We start from the raw sequence: 17,275 nt of genomic DNA, 5'->3' as shown, positions 1-17,275 counted from the left end.
TCGTCTCCTGTGCGCGGTGCAGCCCCTCTCCTCCGCGCTCCCCCCGAGGAAATGGTTCGACCGAAGCGGGTGGTGCCGAGGTGCCCAGGCCGCTCCGATTGGTCAGGGCGAGCTGTACGACAGCGGTGGCGGGGGAGCGCGTCGTGGGCAGCCGGCAGGCTCCGAGGCGGTGAGCGCAAAGCCTCAGGCCTCGGCTCCATCCTTCGCTGCGCCGTGCCAGGCCGCCCGCCGGGATGCAGTGGGCCGCGGGCCGGCTGTGGGCGCGGGCCGCGCTGCTCCTGGCTGTCGCAGCGGTGCTGACCCAGGTCGTCTGGCTCTGGCTTGGTACTCAGAGCTTCGTCTTCCAGCGCGAAGAGATCGCGCAGCTGGCGCGGCAATACGCTGGTGAGCGGGCAGAGAGCGGGGAGGGGAGCGGCCGGTCCGGGAGCCGAGACCAGGGTTCCGAAGGTACCATTACTGGGCCGAGGACCGGTGCCGGCCCTGACTCCACCGCCCCTCTCCCTCCGCCAGGGCTGGACCACGAGCTAGCCTTCTCTCGGTTGATCGTGGAGCTGCGACGGCTGCACCCAGGCCATGTGCTGCCCGACGAGGAGCTGCAGTGGGTGTTCGTGAATGCAGGCGGCTGGATGGGCGCCATGTGCCTTCTGCACGCCTCGCTGTCCGAGTATGTGCTGCTCTTCGGCACCGCCCTGGGCTCCCGCGGCCACTCGGGTCAGTGCTAGCGGTGGTCTGGCCTGGGAGGCTGGGGTTGTAAAGGGGCCCATGCCCTCCTTTCTGATGTTTGGCTGGGCCGTTGCGATGGCGCGAATACTCTGATAGTGTCCATGTGATTGTCACTCAGGGCGCTACTGGGCTGAGATCTCGGATACCATCATCTCTGGCACCTTCCACCAGTGGAGAGAGGGCACTACCAAAAGTGAGGTTTTCTACCCAGGTGGGTAAGGAGGCTCTGTCAGAGAAGTGGTTCCCTTCACGCGGGGGGTGCCCACGATTGCGGGGAGCATGGCATGGAAAAGGAGTCTGTTGGGGGGGCCCTCCTTATGGTTCCCTTCCTCCACCCTCCCATAAGCCACAGGTGATTGGTTGGGGCAGAGCTGAGGAAAGACTTGTGCTTTCCTCTGTCAAAAGGAAACAAAACATAACTTCCTGCTAATCATGTCTGATTTTTGTCTGCCCAGGCACAATTTTACCCAGCCAATATTCCAGCAACTGCTGGGGAGACAGTGGGTAATCAGAAATGCTTTCAATACCCCAAAGACAAGACAAACAGTTATCTTTTCTGTTTTTTAATAGTAAAACAATTAAGAAGTAGCGCACTGGACTTCCCAGTATGTTTGATGTCAGGTGTATGCATCGCGGGCATGGTGGTTGAACAGCAACACTTTTCAGATAAAGCCTCACAAGTCCTGGAACTACCCCTTCCCTAGCTACAGCCCAGACTAGGTTTGGCTTAATTTCTGCTTGATTTGAGTGAGGCTTGGGAATGCAGACTTGCATACAATGGGTCCATGGCCAGGCAAGGTAGCCCTCCATGGCTTCCCCCAAGAGAGGACACAGGCCAGGTGATGTCACAGAACATGTAGGAGTGGCCGTTTCGGCCAGCCCAGTGAGGTAGGGCTTTTTGTTTTTCTGAAGCTCCCTCTCCATTCCCCACCCCTAGATAGCCCATGGGCCAGGGAAACAGCAGCCATGAAAGGGAAGGGCAGAGCTAGGCTCCTCACTCGGGTGCTCCCTGTCCCCCAGGAGAGACGGTAGTACATGGGCCTGGTGAAGCCACGGCTGTGGAGTGGGGGCCAAACACATGGATGGTGGAGTACGGCCGGGGTGTCATCCCATCCACCCTGGCCTTTGCCCTGGCTGACACTGTCTTCAGCACCCAGGACTTCCTCACCCTCTTCTATACTCTTCGCTCCTATGCCCGGGGCCTCCGGCTTGAGCTCACCACCTACCTCTTCGGCCAGGACCCTTGACCAGCCAGGCCTGAAGGAAGACCTGTGGATGGACAGGAGCGGGCAGGCCCGCATATATCCACTTGCTGGAGCCCATGTTTACAGACAGGGACATACTCACACCATGCAGATCCTGAGTTCCTGCTGTATAAGCAGGGATATCCATGCTTATGTATCCAAAAACAGAGACCCATGGGAACAAATGAGACACATATAGACACTGAGACCTGTGCGTACAGTAGGACCATGCACTCACACCCATCCAGAGAGGGAGCCCCTGGTATACCAAGGGAGCCAGTTGTGTTCAAACACACATCACAAGCTTGACTCACTAACTCAGGCCTTTCCAGAGCTCCACAGCTTCCTACCCCCTCCCCACCAAACGGGTTCTGGAGTTAAGGTTGGGAGAGGGTATTATACTGTCTCACTCTGACTCCTCAATCCAGCAGCAATTTGAGGGGGAAGAGGAGCTGCCCTTTGGAGGCCCCTTTCACCTGCAGCTATGATACCCTTCCCCTTCTCCCCTGTCCTCACCATATGCCTTATCCCCTTTCTACTCCCCTGCTATGCAAGTGCCCCTGTGGCTTGTCCCCAGCCCCCTCAGCAACAAAGTCAGCTGGGGAACCAGAGTAATGTGAAGAATGCTTGAAGTCAGAGTCTTCCATCCCAGAAAGACCCCCATTCCTTCTTTGGAGGTGTGATGGGGAAACTGGTTTCAGCCCAGGACCCACCACTGAGGAGAGGATCTAGACAGGTGGGCCTAATTCCAAGGGGCCCTTCCTGGCCTGGAGAAGGCCTTTTACACACACAAACACACACATGCACATAAATACACACACAGCCCCTGTTGCATTCTCGATCCATCTGTCTGTTTCTGTTAATAAAGATTTGTCGATCTGTTTCATCTTTTTCTGTGTCTGAGCAGCCGGAAAAAGCCTCTGACTCCTGGGGACCTCTGGAAGATATCTCCCTTGCTGTGTGATTCATGGTAGCTGCTTTTTTTTTCTTTTTTTAGAGATGGGGTCTCCTCTGTTTCCCAGGCTGGAGTGCAGTGGCACAGTGACGTGATCATAGCTCACAGCTCCCTTGAACTCCTGGTCCCAAGCAATCTTCCTGCCTTAGCCTTATGAGCAGCTGGGACTATAGGCAAATGCCACCGGGTTAGCTTTTTAAATTTTGTTTAGAGACAGGGTCTTGCTATATTGCCCCAGCTGGGCTCCAACTCCTGGCCTCAAGTGATCCTCCCTCAGCATCAGGAGTAGCTGGGATAGCAGGAACAAGCCACTGTGCCTGACAAGATGGTGGCTTTTGACTAGTAGGAACTATATACTTGAATGTGCCTTAGAATCACCTAGGACACTCTTAGAGTCAGTAGCTCAGACTACTGAGCTCCATTGCCAGAGATTAGCATTTTCAATAAGATCCCCTCTAACAGTTGTGAATGCCACAATTTGAGAAACTCAGGGCAGGATGATCTGGAGTATGTCTTGGCCTTACCTCTGCCAGTGCAGTTCTGAGAACAGTCCTAACAATTCTCCCCTGGATGGCCATGGGGTGGCAGTGTGCACCCACTTTTTAGCTAAAAGAGGCCTAGTTCTCAGTTGGCTATTTCTGGACTCCCAGAGTAGTGTCTGCCCCCACCAAATAAAGGAGTTCCTTCAGTCTGTGGTCTGCCTTCCGCAGGACCCCCCACTAATGTAGGGCCTCCCAGAGTGAAAGACAGGCACACTACCTGGTAGTATGAGGTAGGTACGGCCAGGACTAGGGTAAGGCAAGAGAGGTGCCTAAAGTGCACTCACTCCCAAAGACCCTGTTCTTGCCTTCTTAACTTCTGCACCCTACACACCAACAGTGCCTTACCCTCGTCCTGGCCCTGTTCTGAGCGTAAGGCATAGATCACCCCTGCTTCTCAGGATTCTTGGTGTATTGAAAATGGAAGAAACATGGTCATAAAAGTTACATATTTTAACATTCTTTGAACACAAATCCAAAAGACTATATGTATAACTGCATTTGGAAACCATCAAAAGTCAATTTGTGACTGTAGAGTCCAGGTAAGTTGGCCATCCTGACCCCAACCCTTCACCGCCACTACCCCTGACTCTTCACCCTCATTACCACTGACTCTTAACCCTACCACCATGTCAGGCTTGGTAGGCCCTGGCTGGCACCTCACCATTGACCCCAGTTTGCAAAGCCATACCTCCTTGGGGGATTCCTTCCACTCTGTAACCCACCTCTGCCTCTAGGGTCATAGCCCACATCTGTCAGGGATGCCCCAGCTTGCCCTGTCATTCCCCACAAACTTCCACAAAGGACTAGGTTCCCAGGACCTTCCCAATCTCTGCTGCTAAATCCATTGGTCATGTCATAGTTCTCAACTTAGTGTGTGTGTGTGTGTGTGTGTGTGCGCGCGCACGTGCGCGCCAAAGATTGATTTTTTTCATTTCTTGCATTTGAAGTACTCTTCTATGACATCCTTGGCCTGAGACTCCTTGCCATAGTCCTTCACTGCTACACCACCGCAACCAACCACTTTATGGGGCTTCCCCTCTCTGTCAATTTTACAGAGGCTGACTCATTCCCCGAGTTTCTTCTCATCAACCTTAATTAAGTTGATTTGGTATTCAGCACGAAGGGCCTCCACCAACCTGACATACGTAGGCTCATGACAGTTGGATGCAAGTGCACAAAGAGAGGCTTGGCACTTGTCTGAGGCTTTGGCAGCTTCGCAAATTCCACATGCTAGGCTATCGTGGATGAGGGCAGTCTTCAGCATCTCTTGTAAAGCAATATTAATGTCAATTACACTTCCAGCGGCAATGCCTTCCTCAGCCATGGCAGTGAGTTATGGGTTATAGGTGAAGCTGAATCTTGAACACATCCAAGCCTCCGCCTTAGTTCTCAACTTTCATTTTACACAGGTAATCACTCTGAAGGCACTCAACTTCTGGGACACTACTCTTCCTTAATTGCCTCCTTTACTGCTTTATTGGATTCTTCCCCCCCCCCCTTTTTTTTTTTTTTTTTGTAGAGACAGTTTTACTGTGTTGGCCAAACTTGGTTTTCCAAAGTGCTGGGATTACAGGCATGAGCCACTGCGCCCAGCTGCCGGTTTCTTATCTTCTCATTCTCTGATTTCCTTGGGCTTAGTCCTCAAACCTGTTCTCTATTTACACCCCTTCCCAGGTGATTCTGTGACTTTACCATTTATATATATTGACTTCTAAATTTTTGTCTCAGCCTAAATCTCTTCCCTGAGCACCAGAGATGGAAATCTTACTGCCTTCATCTCTACTCAACATCTCCACTTGGTTGTCTAATAGGTAGCTCAGACTTGAGATATCCAAAGCAAACCGAATTCTCCCAACCACACACCACCAGCACCCCATAGCCTTCACTGTCTGAATTAAGGGCACCTCCATTTATCCAGCTGTCCAGAGACATTGTGGACATGTCTCATTCTCTCACATCCTACATCCAATCCATCATCAAATACTCTTTTTATCTGCAGAATATATTCAGACTCTAACCATGTCTTCTCACCTCCACTGCCCCCACCCTAGTTTAAGACACCATCATCCGTTGCCTAGACTATTGCAATGGCCACTTAACTGATCCTCATGTATGCATCCTGTGTGGAGGGTTCTCCACACAGCAGCCAGTCAGACTTTCACTCTCTGCTGAGACATATCCAGTGACTTTACATCTCATTCTATCCTTTCACTCCTTACAAGGGCCTACTCCAAGGCCCATTTCCTCTGACCAGACATTCCAACCACTGACCCTTTCAGTGCCCCATTCCAACCTAGTGGCCTCCTTGCTTTTTTTCCAACACATCAAGCAAACTTCTGCCCCGGGGTAGTTGCACCTGCTATTCTGACTGCAGTGCTCTTCCCTAGGTACCCATGTAACCATAGCTGTACCATTATAGAACTGTACCATTATAATACGGAGTTTCTCCCTCCTTCAATTCCTGTTCACTGAGTTTTCGACACTTACAGAATAGTATCTCTTGCATGGTAATTTTAAATGCCATCACAAAATTTTTGATGCTCTGTCTCTCAAGAGGTAAAGCCTAAATTCCTCCTCCTCTCCTTTGAGTGGGCTAGACTTATGTACTTTAACAAATAACGTGACAGAAATAAGAGTGTGTGACTTCTCGGACTAGGCCATAAAAAGCATTGCTACCTAAAGAGTCTCTCTTTCTTGGATCATTCTTGGGGAAACCAACTGCCATGTTGTGAGGACAAACAAGCAATCCTATAGAGAGGCCAACATTGCAGGGAAACAGGCCCCCTGCCAATAGCCATGCAAGCAAGCAATCTTGGAAGTAGATCCTCCAGTCCCAGTCAGGTCTTCAGATGACTGCAGCCCTGGCCAACCTTTTCACTACAACACCATAAGAGAACCATCCAGACCTACAGAATTGTGAGAAAATAAATGTTTGTTGTTTTAAGCTGCTAAATTATGGAGTGATTTGTTACACAGCAATAGGTAACTAATACTTCCCTTTCTGTTCCCCCCAACCCAGCTACATTTTTCTGTATGGTACCTATCACCATCTGGCACACTGTATATTGCCCCCACTTAGAACTGTACCATTATAATAGGGAGTTTGTTTTATTGGCTCCTGTGTCCACCAGTGCTTGGCAAAAAAAAAAAAAAATAGATAATAAATATGTGTTGGATGAATGAAGACCTAGTCTCTGAAGGTCTAGGTCTGTCTCTGTCTCTGTGAGGTATAGGACCGGACTGTGGGTGTGAGAGGCAGCCTTTCCTTCTCACAGATGAAGAGAGATAAACCAGGTCCCAGTTAGGAGTATTTCTTCCCCTCAGCCCTTCCCAGTTGTAGCCCTCCTGGCCCAGACCCCAAGAGGATTAACTGCTTGATTAATCTGGGGGACTGGTGAGTGACTGCCCAGCCCGTTGCCCCTCAACCCCAACCCTACAAAGTGATCTCCAAACACTCAGAATTGGAATATCCCCAAGCTACTTCCTACCTTTCCAGGAAGACACTCTCACCACCTACCTTTGTCCAGGCACCTCTGAACAGCCAGGAGAAGCTGTGGTGGGGGGAAAAGGAGCAAGCAGGGTGCACGGGTTCTGGGATCACTATCCTCTGCTCTCCAGAGTTCCACTAGACTTTCAGGGCATGTCCGTCTGCCTGGCGCATTCAGATTCTCCCCTCCCAGCATCAGAGAGGGGGTGGCAGAGGCAGAGGCTTGGCTTTGCCCCAGGATACACCAAACAAAGCTATGGGGGAGGAGGCATCAGTACTGATGGTGATTGGATCACTGGAGCTTCTGGGTGCTGAGGGTTCTGATGGGCCCAGAGGTCTGAAATCTGAGGTGGAGGACACTGGGGGAGCTGAAGATATGAATGGGGTTGAGCCTCAGTGTGGCCAGGAATGGGCGGTAGAGAACCAGGACTTAGTGCTGCAGTAAAAGCTGGGCACAGAAGGGTACAGAAGGGGTGGCGGCTGGAGGCAGAGACAGCAGGGAGGAGGCACCCACCATGGGATCCTGGTCAGAAGAGCTGGTGGTCTGAGCCAGAGCAAGCTGAGGCTGAGAGAAGTGGACTGATTGGGAGAGTAAAAAGGAGGAGGAAGGAGAAAAAGGTGTCTGGATTCCTGCCCTCTGTGTGTGAGGTCAGGAGACAGTCTCTGGTGCCACAGTTTCATACCTATGCCAGATGTCACCCCTACAGACACCTGCTGTTCACTTACACACTTAACATCACATCATGGTGGCCCTCACATTTGGTAGGTGGTCCCCTTGGGCACAGGAAGAAACAGGAAGTATTAGGATGCCCAAGGGGAATGGGGTCCAGGCTGCTCAGAGCAGAAATTCTAAGAGGCCTGCTACTCAGGACCCCCAAATAAGGAACAGCATTTCAGCATCTTGGAATAGTTAGGGGGAGGGCCCAAAACAGTGGGCTGAGGGGGTCTGGAGATACAGATGTGGGAGTCAGGTACACATGGGTGGAGAATGTGTGTGAAGGTGGGTGAAGTGCCAGTCACTGTTGAAACAAGCCTATGATGAGTACTATTGTTTCATTATACTATTCATTCATCTATGTTTGAAAATTTTCATACTAGAGGCTGGGTGTGGTAGCTCACTCCTGTTATCCCAACACTTTGGGTGGCCGAGGTGGATGGATCACTTGAGGTCAGGAGTCTGAGACAGTCTGGCCAAATGGTGAAACCCTGTCTCTACTAAAAAGACAAAAATTAGCCCAGCCTGCTGGTGGGTGCCTGTAATCCCAGCTAATCCCAGCTATTCATGAGGCTGAGGCAGGAGAATCATTTGAACCTGGGAAGCCAAGGTTGCAGTGAGCCCAAATCACGCCACTGCACTCCAGCCTGGATGACCAAGTAAGACTCTGCCAAAAAAAAAAAAAAAAAAGGAAGAAAGAAAGAAAGAAAAAGAAAATTTCCATAATAGAACGTCAAAAGAGACAAAAACTGTGTATGGCTGTGTACCTCCATGTCGTGGGTGTGTGTACCCTGCTGCAGGTGTGCAGTCAGCTTAAAGACCTCTTGAGTGTGTGTGAATACACAGGTGTGGGTCCACAATCATGTGCACACATGTGTGCAAACTGCGGCATGCCTGCAGTTGGGGACAGCGCGTAGGCAGGGCAGGACTGGTCACCCCAAGGTGAGAAGCTTCTATTCTGACCAGACCCTCCACACTCCACCCAGCATCCTGCAGAGGGTTTCCCCTCCTGATCACAGCCTGCCCAGGCCATTGACACTGTGGTGACTGTGTCATCGAACGTGTGAGACTGGGCAGCTGTGCGCCTGAACTTGTAACAAGGTGTGTTGGTGTGTGGACGTGGCTGTTTGTGTGTGGAAGCCCAGTGCTAAATGTGGGTGTCGGAGGCACGACTTTGAGACTGGGCGGGGGTCCCGAGTCCCGCGGCGGTGAAGCCCTCACACTCTCACGACTCCCCCGCAGCTCTCCAGCGCCCCCTGTCCCCCGAAGCTGGCTGGAGGAAAGTGGGAAACACCTGTTGGGGGGCTGAGAGCGGCGGAACCCACAGGGGCCGCTCCCCAAGCGCCCCGCCCGCCCTGCCCCTCTCGGGTCCCGCCCCCGCGGTCGCCGCAAGCAGCGCGGCGAGTGAGCGCACCGCGGCCAGAGGAGCGCAGGGCGGTGGGAGCGCACCGCGGGGACCCAGCCGAGGCCAGGGCCGCCAGGAAGGCGGACGGAGCAGAGGCAGCGCCGTGGATACGCCGGGGGCAGCGGGCCACCCCAGGCAGGTGAGTGCGGCCGCGGGGCGCCCGGAACGAGGAAACCCGGCGTCGCGGCTCCGCCGCCTCCTGCCCGTCCGGTCCAGTGCACGTCCCCACCGCCCTCCATTCCCGCGACTCCTCGGTCCCTGTCCTCTGCCCCTCTCTCCCGCTGTTTTTGCCGTCCCTGTCTCTGTCGGCCCCTCTCTATTTCACTGTCTCTTTCTAATCTCTTCTGTTACCTGCTATCTTGCTCTTTCCCTATCTCTCAACCCCTGTCTCACTATTTGTCTATCTCCGCCTCTGTCTCTCTGTCTCTGTCCGTCTCTGAGCTACCCGTCACTTAGATCTTTTATATTTATCTCTTGCTCCTCTATCTCTCTTACCCTCCCTATCTCTCTGCCCAGTATCCAATCTCTCTCCATCTCTGTCTCTCTACCCTGTCTCTGCCTGATATCTCTGCCTCTCTCCATCTTGGTCCCTCTCAAGTCTCGGTGTCACCCCACTTGTCTCTCCTTGTCACCCTGTTCCATCTCTATTTCCACATCTCCCTGTCATTGTCTCTGTCAGACACCTCCCCTTCTCCTTTTCTTTCTCTCTCCCTCCCTCCGACATTTCCGATATCTCTTGGTCCCTGTCACCCTCTCTGATCTGCTCAGTCTCCCAGTCCTCAGTCAATGGCCATTTCTGATTCCCTGTGTCTGGTCCTGTTTCTGTTCACCTCTAGGAAAGCTATATTTCTGCCTCTTTCCTTGTGACCCCTGCACTTCCCTGAATCTAGACCACCTCCCCTTGTGTTGGGGGCTATAGGGCCAGCAGGGCCCAGCATCCATAATTCCCTCCCCAACAGGCGGCCCTTTCCTCGGGGTCCCGCCTGGTACCAGGGTCCCCCTCAGCCGGGGGACTGCGCCTGGAAGCTGTCATGGAAGCCCTGCAGAGGCAGCAGGCAGCTCGGCTGGCCCAGGGGGTGGGGCCATTGGCACCTCCACGCCCGCTGCTGCCACCCCAGCCTCCCCTGCCTGACCATCGGACCCTACAGGCCCCTGAGGGGGCTTTGGGGGAGGCTGCGGCTGAGGAAGAGGAAGATGCTGAAGAAGATGAGGAGGGAGAGGAAGCCGGAGCAGAGGAGGAGGCAGCTGAGGAGAGCCGTCCAGGGGCCCAGGGACCCAGCTCACTTTCTAGTCAGCCCCCTGGACTCCATCCTCATGAGTGGACCTACGAGGAACAATTCAAGCAGGTAGGACAGACCCCCTCGATGTCAAGCCCTCTCCCCTATCTCCCTCTTCTGGCAAAAGCAGAGCCAGGTGATTAGCAGCCCACCCACCCACAGCACCACCCTCTGCAAGATGAAAACAGACACAGAGACACAGATACCTAGAGAAACACAGAGGGAAAACTGGAGGATAGTGACAGGAAGGAAAGACAGATGCCTGGCTAAGTTTTAAATTTTTCTTTTGTAAAGACAGGGTCTCCTTGTGTTGCCCAGGCTGGTCTTGAACTCCTGAGCGCAAGTGATCCTCCCACCTCAGCTTCCCAAAGTGCTGAGATTACAGGCATGAGCCACCATGCCCAGCCAGGTGTAGGAACCTTTGAGGGAGGGCAGTCTGGGGGCTGGCAATGCCAATGCTAGCACCACCCTACCCATCTTCTCACACATCAAGTCACAAGGTCACATTCCAGTGACCAGTGGGAGTTCCCAGTTGCTTCCTCTGTCTTTGGAAACAGAATGGAGGTTGTCACTGCCTTGGCAGGCTGACACACCTCTCCTCTCTTTCCTGTTACATCCGCCTTACCCCGGCCACATGCAAACCTTCTCCTGGGCCTGAGTTCCATGGACAATTGTTCGCAGCCCGTGATGGTCACTCAGCTGCAGTATGACTAAAGGGCTCCTCTGCAACTCAGAATGACAAGACATCACTTACAGGGCCTTAATCTGAGGTTCCTTCTCCCTGGAGAACCCTCTGGATGTCATTCTAAGGACACTACTCAAGGCTGTCACTATGAAGGTGTTACACAGGGCTGTGATCCCAGGTGTGCTATTCTGGTGATGTTAACTTGTAGGCTGTTGGTCTGAGTATATTCCAAAAGCATTAATCTGTGACTAGTACTCCGGCATTAGCATAAAACAGAGTGTTACTCAGGGCTCTGTTCTGGAGATGGGGCACTAGACACTGTTTCTCCTAGGTATAATTCTAGGAGTTACTACTTGAAGAGTGTATGTATTATATGTGAGTATCCATCTAGGACTTAGGGCTCAGTTTTTGTGGGAACGTGGCTCTAAAGGCAGATCTGGGATTTATTACTCATGGGTATTTTGTTTGTTTTTTACTCTGAGGATTCTTATGGGGATGGAGTGATGGAATATTATCTATAGGTGTTACTGAAGGACTGTTACTCTGTGTCAATGACTCTAGGGATGGTTCCCTTGGCTGGTATTTGGTAGCTGACACAGGAGGTGGGACTCCAGATGACTGGGAGGAATTGAGATGGCCTGTGGATCCTTCAAACTCTGACCGCACAGGTCCTAGGTGGTACAGGGCCATTGCCTCTATAGCAGCTTCTGTAGTAGGTAGGGTAACTGCCTCTGAAAGGTGGTCAGACCAGAAGATGAGCTGAGGGGCCCTGGGTGTCAACCTAGGAGCTTCTGAGCATCACCCTGCCTGAGGGGTGTGTTAGAAGAATCTCTGCCCTTCACCCACCCCCAGCCCTGGCATACAGGGATGGGAACAACATGAAGTTCTTAAATGAATGAATCAGAGCATCAGATATATGTTTGTTTCCTCAGTATGGAATACAACCTCAGCCTAGCTTCCTTCCTGGGGCTGTAAATGTCCCATGAGTGTGGGGGGAAACTGAGCCCCAGAGGGCAGGCTGAGCCTCCAAGCTCCATCCTGTTCCTCTCTTCCCTTACTCCCAAGATGGGTGGTTTGAACTGCCCAGGGCACCACTACCAGTGCCAGTTTCTGTGTGTACTAGAAAAAGGCACCTCTACCTGCCCTTAGGGGGAAGAGAGCCTAATGCTAATGCCAGGGAGTCCTCATTGAGATCCTACTGACTCCTTCAGCTAGGGGCCCTTGTTCAGGGTACAACCTGAATTGGGGTCCAGGGAGGGAGGGGGGATCAACAGAGCTGTAGAATGACCTCAATCCTTCCCCAGCTGTATGAGCTCGATGCAGACCCCAAGAGGAAGGAATTTCTGGATGACCTGTTTAGCTTCATGCAAAAGAGGGGTGAGTGGCATGATGTAAGGGAAGGGCCCTGGAATTGCCCCCATACCAGGTTTGAGGAAACCCAGTTGGGTTCTCCCTGCAGAGGCCTGAGCTTGGCAGCACCTGTCCTTTGCCCTCAAGAGCGTCTTTAACCTCTGACCCTGCCCCCCTCCTCCACCCAGGATTAATTAGTGGCCAGCCCACAGGCAGGTTAATGAGAGTGGGATCAATTGGGAGGGTGGGAGGAGGAACTGATGGGAGGTTGGCCTGGGGTGGGAGCCAGAACTGGAGGGCTGAGAGTGCCTTGGTTCTCTGTCCAGGGTCTTTCCTCCAGCCATGTCTTTCTTGTTTTCCCTTGATTCAGGCAGGGGACACCTCGTGTGCTCTCCAGCAGGAATGACAAGGATTAGACTGAAGGAAGGACTTCCCAAGGGGTGGGCTGGGACTATATGAGTTGAGCTTGTGGAGGAGGAGAGAAATTCATTTCCAGGAATGTCAGAGCTGGAGAAGGCAAGAAGGGTCCAGGAGGACATCAGGGTGGGCGGCAGTCCATCACTTCAGCTTCTCCCCAGATTCATGGGACCAAACACTGACTCATTATCTCTCTCTACAAAGCTAATTAACTCACTCGGAGCGCAGCCTGATAAGCCGCTAATTAACTGGCTGCACTGCCCGCCACCCCCCCCCCCCGACTTCTTTTAGTGCATCTGCTGGCCCACTTCCCGCCCCCCCGCCCTCACCCCAGCCCCAGCACCCCTTTCGGGTCCCTTCCTTCCCAGGGACCCTCAGTCGGGCCCTAAGTCCTTTTGCTTCCCAGGGAGGCCCATTCTAGTTCCAGTGTCCCCTCTCTGGCCCTTCCTCAAGGCCTCCTCTCTACTGGGGTAGCGGGTGTGAACCGATCCCAGCATTGCCTGCCCGCCCCTCCCCACTAGCTCTGCCTCCCTTCGGTCCCTGCCTCCCACCGCTCCAGCTGCAGGGGGAGAGGGTCCCGCGGGGCCGATAATTTTCCCCCATTAATCAGGCCGCAGCTAATTGTTCGGGTCCAAAGGCGCGGCGGAAAGGGGACGGGATCGGTAAGGAATTAACTGGGGCCCATCGCTCAGCGCAGACAGGCCCCTTTGTCAGGACTGGACGGCGGGGGCGGCGCGGGCTGCGGAGTCGGCGGGCCGAGGCGGGAGCTGATTCTTCTCTCGCCCGTCATCCGCCAGCCTTGGGCAGCTACCCGGGGGCTGCTGCTTAGGGGCGGCTGGCTCTTCAGCATTGTCCGGAAGTCCTTCCTACCATCTACCCCAGGGAACAGCAAACTAAAGTTTGCACGCCAAACCCAGCTGCCTGCAATATAAGAATGGTTTTTACTTGTTTAGATAGTTGGGGGACAAAATCAAAAGACAAATAACACTGCCAGACTGGTGAAATTCGAATTTCAGAATATATTATTGGAACACAGCTGCGCCCATTCCTTTAGGTATTCTCCATGGCCGCCTTCGGGCTACAATGACAGCGTTGAGTAGTTGTGACAGAGATCACTTAGCCATTTGGCCTTTTACAGAACTTCGCCCACTCCTGGTCTAGCCTCCTGTCCTTCCTGCTAAAAAAAAGGCCCTGGAGCTCTGTGGGCTCCGCCTGTAATCCCATTCCCCCGAGTCTCCCTCTTTCCCGCCGCCCCCGCCCTGTATCAGTCCCCGGGGATGCCGCAGGCAGGGTCTTAGTCTCAGTGTCCTGACGGCAGCCCACTCCCCACCAGGGACGCCAGTGAACCGCGTGCCCATCATGGCGAAGCAGGTGCTGGACTTGTACGCTCTGTTTCGCCTGGTGACCGCCAAGGGCGGCCTGGTGGAAGTCATCAACCGCAAAGTGTGGCGGGAGGTCACGCGCGGCCTCAGCCTACCCACCACCATCACCTCGGCCGCCTTCACTCTACGCACCCAGTGAGGCCCATGGCGCGAGCGGAAGGAAGGGAAGGGGGCGCAGGGTCGGCCTAAGGCGGGGCGGGGAGGGTCCCGGGCGGGAGTCCGGGTGTGGGACTTGACCAGCTGGGCCCAGCCTCCCACACACTCACCGACCGCTGTCCGCCCCTAGGTACATGAAGTACCTGTACCCGTACGAGTGCGAGACTCGAGCGCTCAGCTCCCCAGGGGAGCTCCAGGCCGCCATAGACAGCAATCGGCGCGAGGGCCGTCGCCATGCTTACACCGCTACCCCTCTCTTCGGCTTGGCAGGGCTGCCCCCTCAGGGCGCTCAGGGTCCAGCCATGGGTCCTGGCCCCGCCCCTCCGGCGACCGCGTCCAGCCCCGGCCCTGTCCAGGGTTCCGCCTCCGGCCTGCCAGCGCACGCCTGCGCTCAGTTGAGTCAATGCCCTATTAAGAAAGGTGCGAGGGGAGAACGGTGGAGGTTTAGGGGTCTTTGAGGTTTAGGTGGGCGCTGAGATATGGGAACCATTTCAGTGTGGGGACCCAGGTCTGGGAGGCATTGAGGTATGGGAGCAGTAAGGTCTGACGTGCCTCTGAGGTTTGGGGGTCACTGAGGTTTAGGGGTCCTGAGGTTTGGGGTCAAATGAGAACTCTGGGCTATGGGTTACTGGGGTGCGGGGGCTGAAGTTCAGGAAAAGGTCCTTTAATCACAGCATCTCCAGCCCGTACCTGTCCACCCAGTGCTTCTATTTGGATATAGTTTGTGCCTCTTGTGATCTGAATTATGCAATAACCAACAGCTAAAAACAATCTCCCAAATTCTCTAGACATGTGCATTGGTCCTTTGGGCTCTAGAGAAACGCTTCAGCGTCCAGGCTGAAGCTCTAGGTGGGAAGATAGATCAAATGATGAGAGATTGGTGCATGAGCTTGAGTGTACCTCTTTTGATCCCAGGCCTGGGGGAGAAGCAAATGCAGAGATGGGTTGGTTTGACCAGGGGAGCTGAATAATATGTTCTTCTAGAGGACAGTGGAATTCCAGCCCCTCGCCTGGCACTGCCTGTGGGCCTGGCATTGGGACAAACACAGGAGAAGCTGGCATCAGAGGAGCCCCCAGAGAAAAGAGCTGTGCTGATGGGGCCCATGGACCCACCTCGATCTGGCATGCCCCCCAGCTTCCTGCCCCGTGGCAAGGTTCCCCTGAGGGGTGAGGAGGGGCTTGTTGTGAGAGGGCTTCGGGACTGTACACTGAGGGAGGATTAACCCATCATCTGACAGGTGTTAGAGACGGGGCAGACAGATTCCTCTATAGACAACTGTGTGAGTATAGGGGTGGGTTTGAAGTGGAATGGGGGCTGACTATAGGGATGAAGGAGGGAAATTCTATCAGTAAGTCTGAAGTCTGATTCTCCAAAATGTGATTCCTCTGCCCCCTCCTGGACAGAAGAGCGGCTGGATGGGCCTCTTAATCTGGCAGGCAGTGGCATCAGCAGTATCAACATGGCCCTAGAGATCAACGGGGTGGTCTACACTGGTATGGGTACTGCAGGCTGTCTACAGTGGCATGGGGTTGGGGGCATTTAGGCTGGCATGGGGATTTCAGACTTCCTCTACTAGCATGAGGTTCAGGGATATCTAAACTTGCATGGGTAACATAGGATTCAGGGGATTGCTAGACTGGCATGGGTTAAAGTGGGTGTCCACATGGCATGGGATCCAAGGCATGAACTCTCTGGCATGGGTACCAGGGGATGTCTGCCTTATCATGGGTCTATGTATCAGCGTAAATATTCCTTGTTTACCTGTTTGAGGGTATCTACATTAGCAATGGAGTCTTTCACTGACCCAAGGAACTTGTCCTCAATGGTTTGTGGCAGGGGTACGTGTGTAGTAGTGTTCGAGTAACCAGAACACTTACTTCTGTTCCCCTCTTCTGTTTCCACACCCTACTCCCTCCTGCTTGTTTTTGCCCTCTACCATCTTCTCACCCCTTTGCCAGGTGTCCTCTTTGCCCGCCGCCAGCCTGTGCCAGCTTCCCAGGGTCCAACCAACCCTGCACCCCCACCCTCCACAGGGCCCCCTTCCAGCACCTTGCCCTGAGAGGTCCAACTTGAAACTAAGAGTCCAAGCCCCATTGCTGAGAGGGGAGGAGACCCCCTGCTTTGATTCTTTCAGGCTGCCCACTCTGGGACCCAGCCCTGGAAGGGAAACACACCTCCCATGCCATGTGGACTTAAAACCAAAGTTTCTTTTGATGTTACGCCTACCTCATTGTAAAGGGAGGGCACTTCCTCCCTGGCCAATTCCAGCAGCATCTACCAAAGGGTTCTTCTGCCAGTAACCCCCATCATCTCCTCATGTGTCCCCTCTGTCAATGTCATCTCTAGGACCCTACCCCTTTGAGTAGGCCCTGCTTCTCTTCAGGAACCAAGTGAAAGTTTGGGTTGGGGTATTGTGAAAGAGCCATCCCTCAGGTCACATCTAGACAATAAAGCTGCGATCCCTCCCTCTCTGATGCCTCCTTTCTTGTTTGGGTATGGGAGGTGGGGAGGAATTACATGGTACATAGTCTGCCTTGGGCCAGGGGCGTTCAGAGGGGAAGGCAGAATAGCAAAGTTCCATGAGAATAGAAGAGCTCCGTCTCTTGAATCAGACAGCCTGAGTTCAAGTCCCAATTTGTCACTATAGTACGGGGTGGCCTTGGGCAAGTCATTTAATCAGTTGAACCTTAGAAGACTCCAAAAGTTTATGGTAACTCACAGAGCCTCCTAATGATGTTATCCATGGGAATGGACCTGTCCTGGAAAAGTAAGTGTATTTACACGTGCAAACTAAGGGAATAGCGTGGGGAAAGATCTTTGGCACCCGAAAAGCAACGGTTGTCTTGACAACCAGGCGTTGGAAGCCAGGGGAGGGTTGGGACAGAGCAGTTGCCAAGAATCAGCTTTTGACAGCTCCAAGCAGCAACTTCCGGCAC

At 53.5% G+C, this 17,275-nt stretch overlaps 2 protein-coding genes and 1 pseudogene across 4 annotated transcripts; 2 read left to right on the top strand and 1 right to left on the bottom strand.

Annotated features, from left to right (window-relative positions):
- Positions 1 to 114: 114 nt before the first annotated feature.
- Positions 115 to 2,851, top strand: SIGMAR1 (sigma non-opioid intracellular receptor 1). 2 transcript variants are annotated; one of them, XM_002743037.6, is made up of 4 exons: positions 115 to 384; positions 511 to 711; positions 842 to 934; positions 1,744 to 2,851. In XM_002743037.6, the coding sequence occupies exons 1-4, from the start codon at positions 234 to 236 to the stop codon at positions 1,968 to 1,970; spliced, it is 672 nt and encodes a 223-aa protein (XP_002743083.1). In that variant the 5' UTR covers positions 115 to 233; the 3' UTR covers positions 1,971 to 2,851. The 2 variants fall into 2 exon arrangements, with proteins under 2 accessions (XP_002743083.1, XP_008996870.1); XM_008998622.5 differs by lacking the exon at positions 1,744 to 2,851 and adding an exon at positions 1,179 to 1,314.
- LOC144582436 (small ribosomal subunit protein eS12 pseudogene) lies at positions 2,477 to 7,099 on the bottom strand (annotated as a pseudogene). The gene has a single exon (XR_013535058.1). The product of XR_013535058.1 is annotated as a small ribosomal subunit protein eS12 pseudogene (transcript).
- Positions 7,100 to 10,015: 2,916 nt separating this feature from the next.
- ARID3C (AT-rich interaction domain 3C) lies at positions 10,016 to 16,808 on the top strand. The gene is made up of 5 exons (XM_035308633.3): positions 10,016 to 10,417; positions 12,338 to 12,410; positions 14,134 to 14,317; positions 14,469 to 14,758; positions 15,323 to 16,808. Exons 1-5 carry the CDS (start codon positions 10,103 to 10,105, stop codon positions 15,559 to 15,561), a joined length of 1,101 nt encoding a protein of 366 aa, XP_035164524.3. The 5' UTR covers positions 10,016 to 10,102; the 3' UTR covers positions 15,562 to 16,808.
- The last annotated feature ends 467 nt before the right edge of the window (positions 16,809 to 17,275 follow it).

The sequence above is a fragment of the Callithrix jacchus genome, chromosome 1, assembly GCF_049354715.1.
Source record: "Callithrix jacchus isolate 240 chromosome 1, calJac240_pri, whole genome shotgun sequence".
Lineage (NCBI taxonomy): Eukaryota > Metazoa > Chordata > Mammalia > Primates > Cebidae > Callithrix > Callithrix jacchus.
Note: the sequence above shows the minus strand (reverse complement) of the source record. Positions and strands in the feature narration are given on the sequence as shown.

Bases quoted from the DNA above. Each gene is read 5' to 3' on its own strand.
- SIGMAR1 (XM_002743037.6), top strand. From the start codon at position 234: ATGCAGTGGGCCGCGGGCCGGCTGTGGGCGCGGGCCGCGCTGCTCCTG. The intron at 385-510 runs GTGAGCGGGCAG...TCCCTCCGCCAG, and splicing joins GCTGGCGCGGCAATACGCTG to GGCTGGACCACGAGCTAGCC. The intron at 935-1,743 runs GTGGGTAAGGAG...CCTGTCCCCCAG, and splicing joins AAGTGAGGTTTTCTACCCAG to GAGAGACGGTAGTACATGGG.
- ARID3C (XM_035308633.3), top strand. From the start codon at position 10,103: ATGGAAGCCCTGCAGAGGCAGCAGGCAGCTCGGCTGGCCCAGGGGGTG. The intron at 10,418-12,337 runs GTAGGACAGACC...ATCCTTCCCCAG, and splicing joins ACGAGGAACAATTCAAGCAG to CTGTATGAGCTCGATGCAGA. The intron at 14,759-15,322 runs GTGCGAGGGGAG...ATGTTCTTCTAG, and splicing joins TCAATGCCCTATTAAGAAAG to AGGACAGTGGAATTCCAGCC.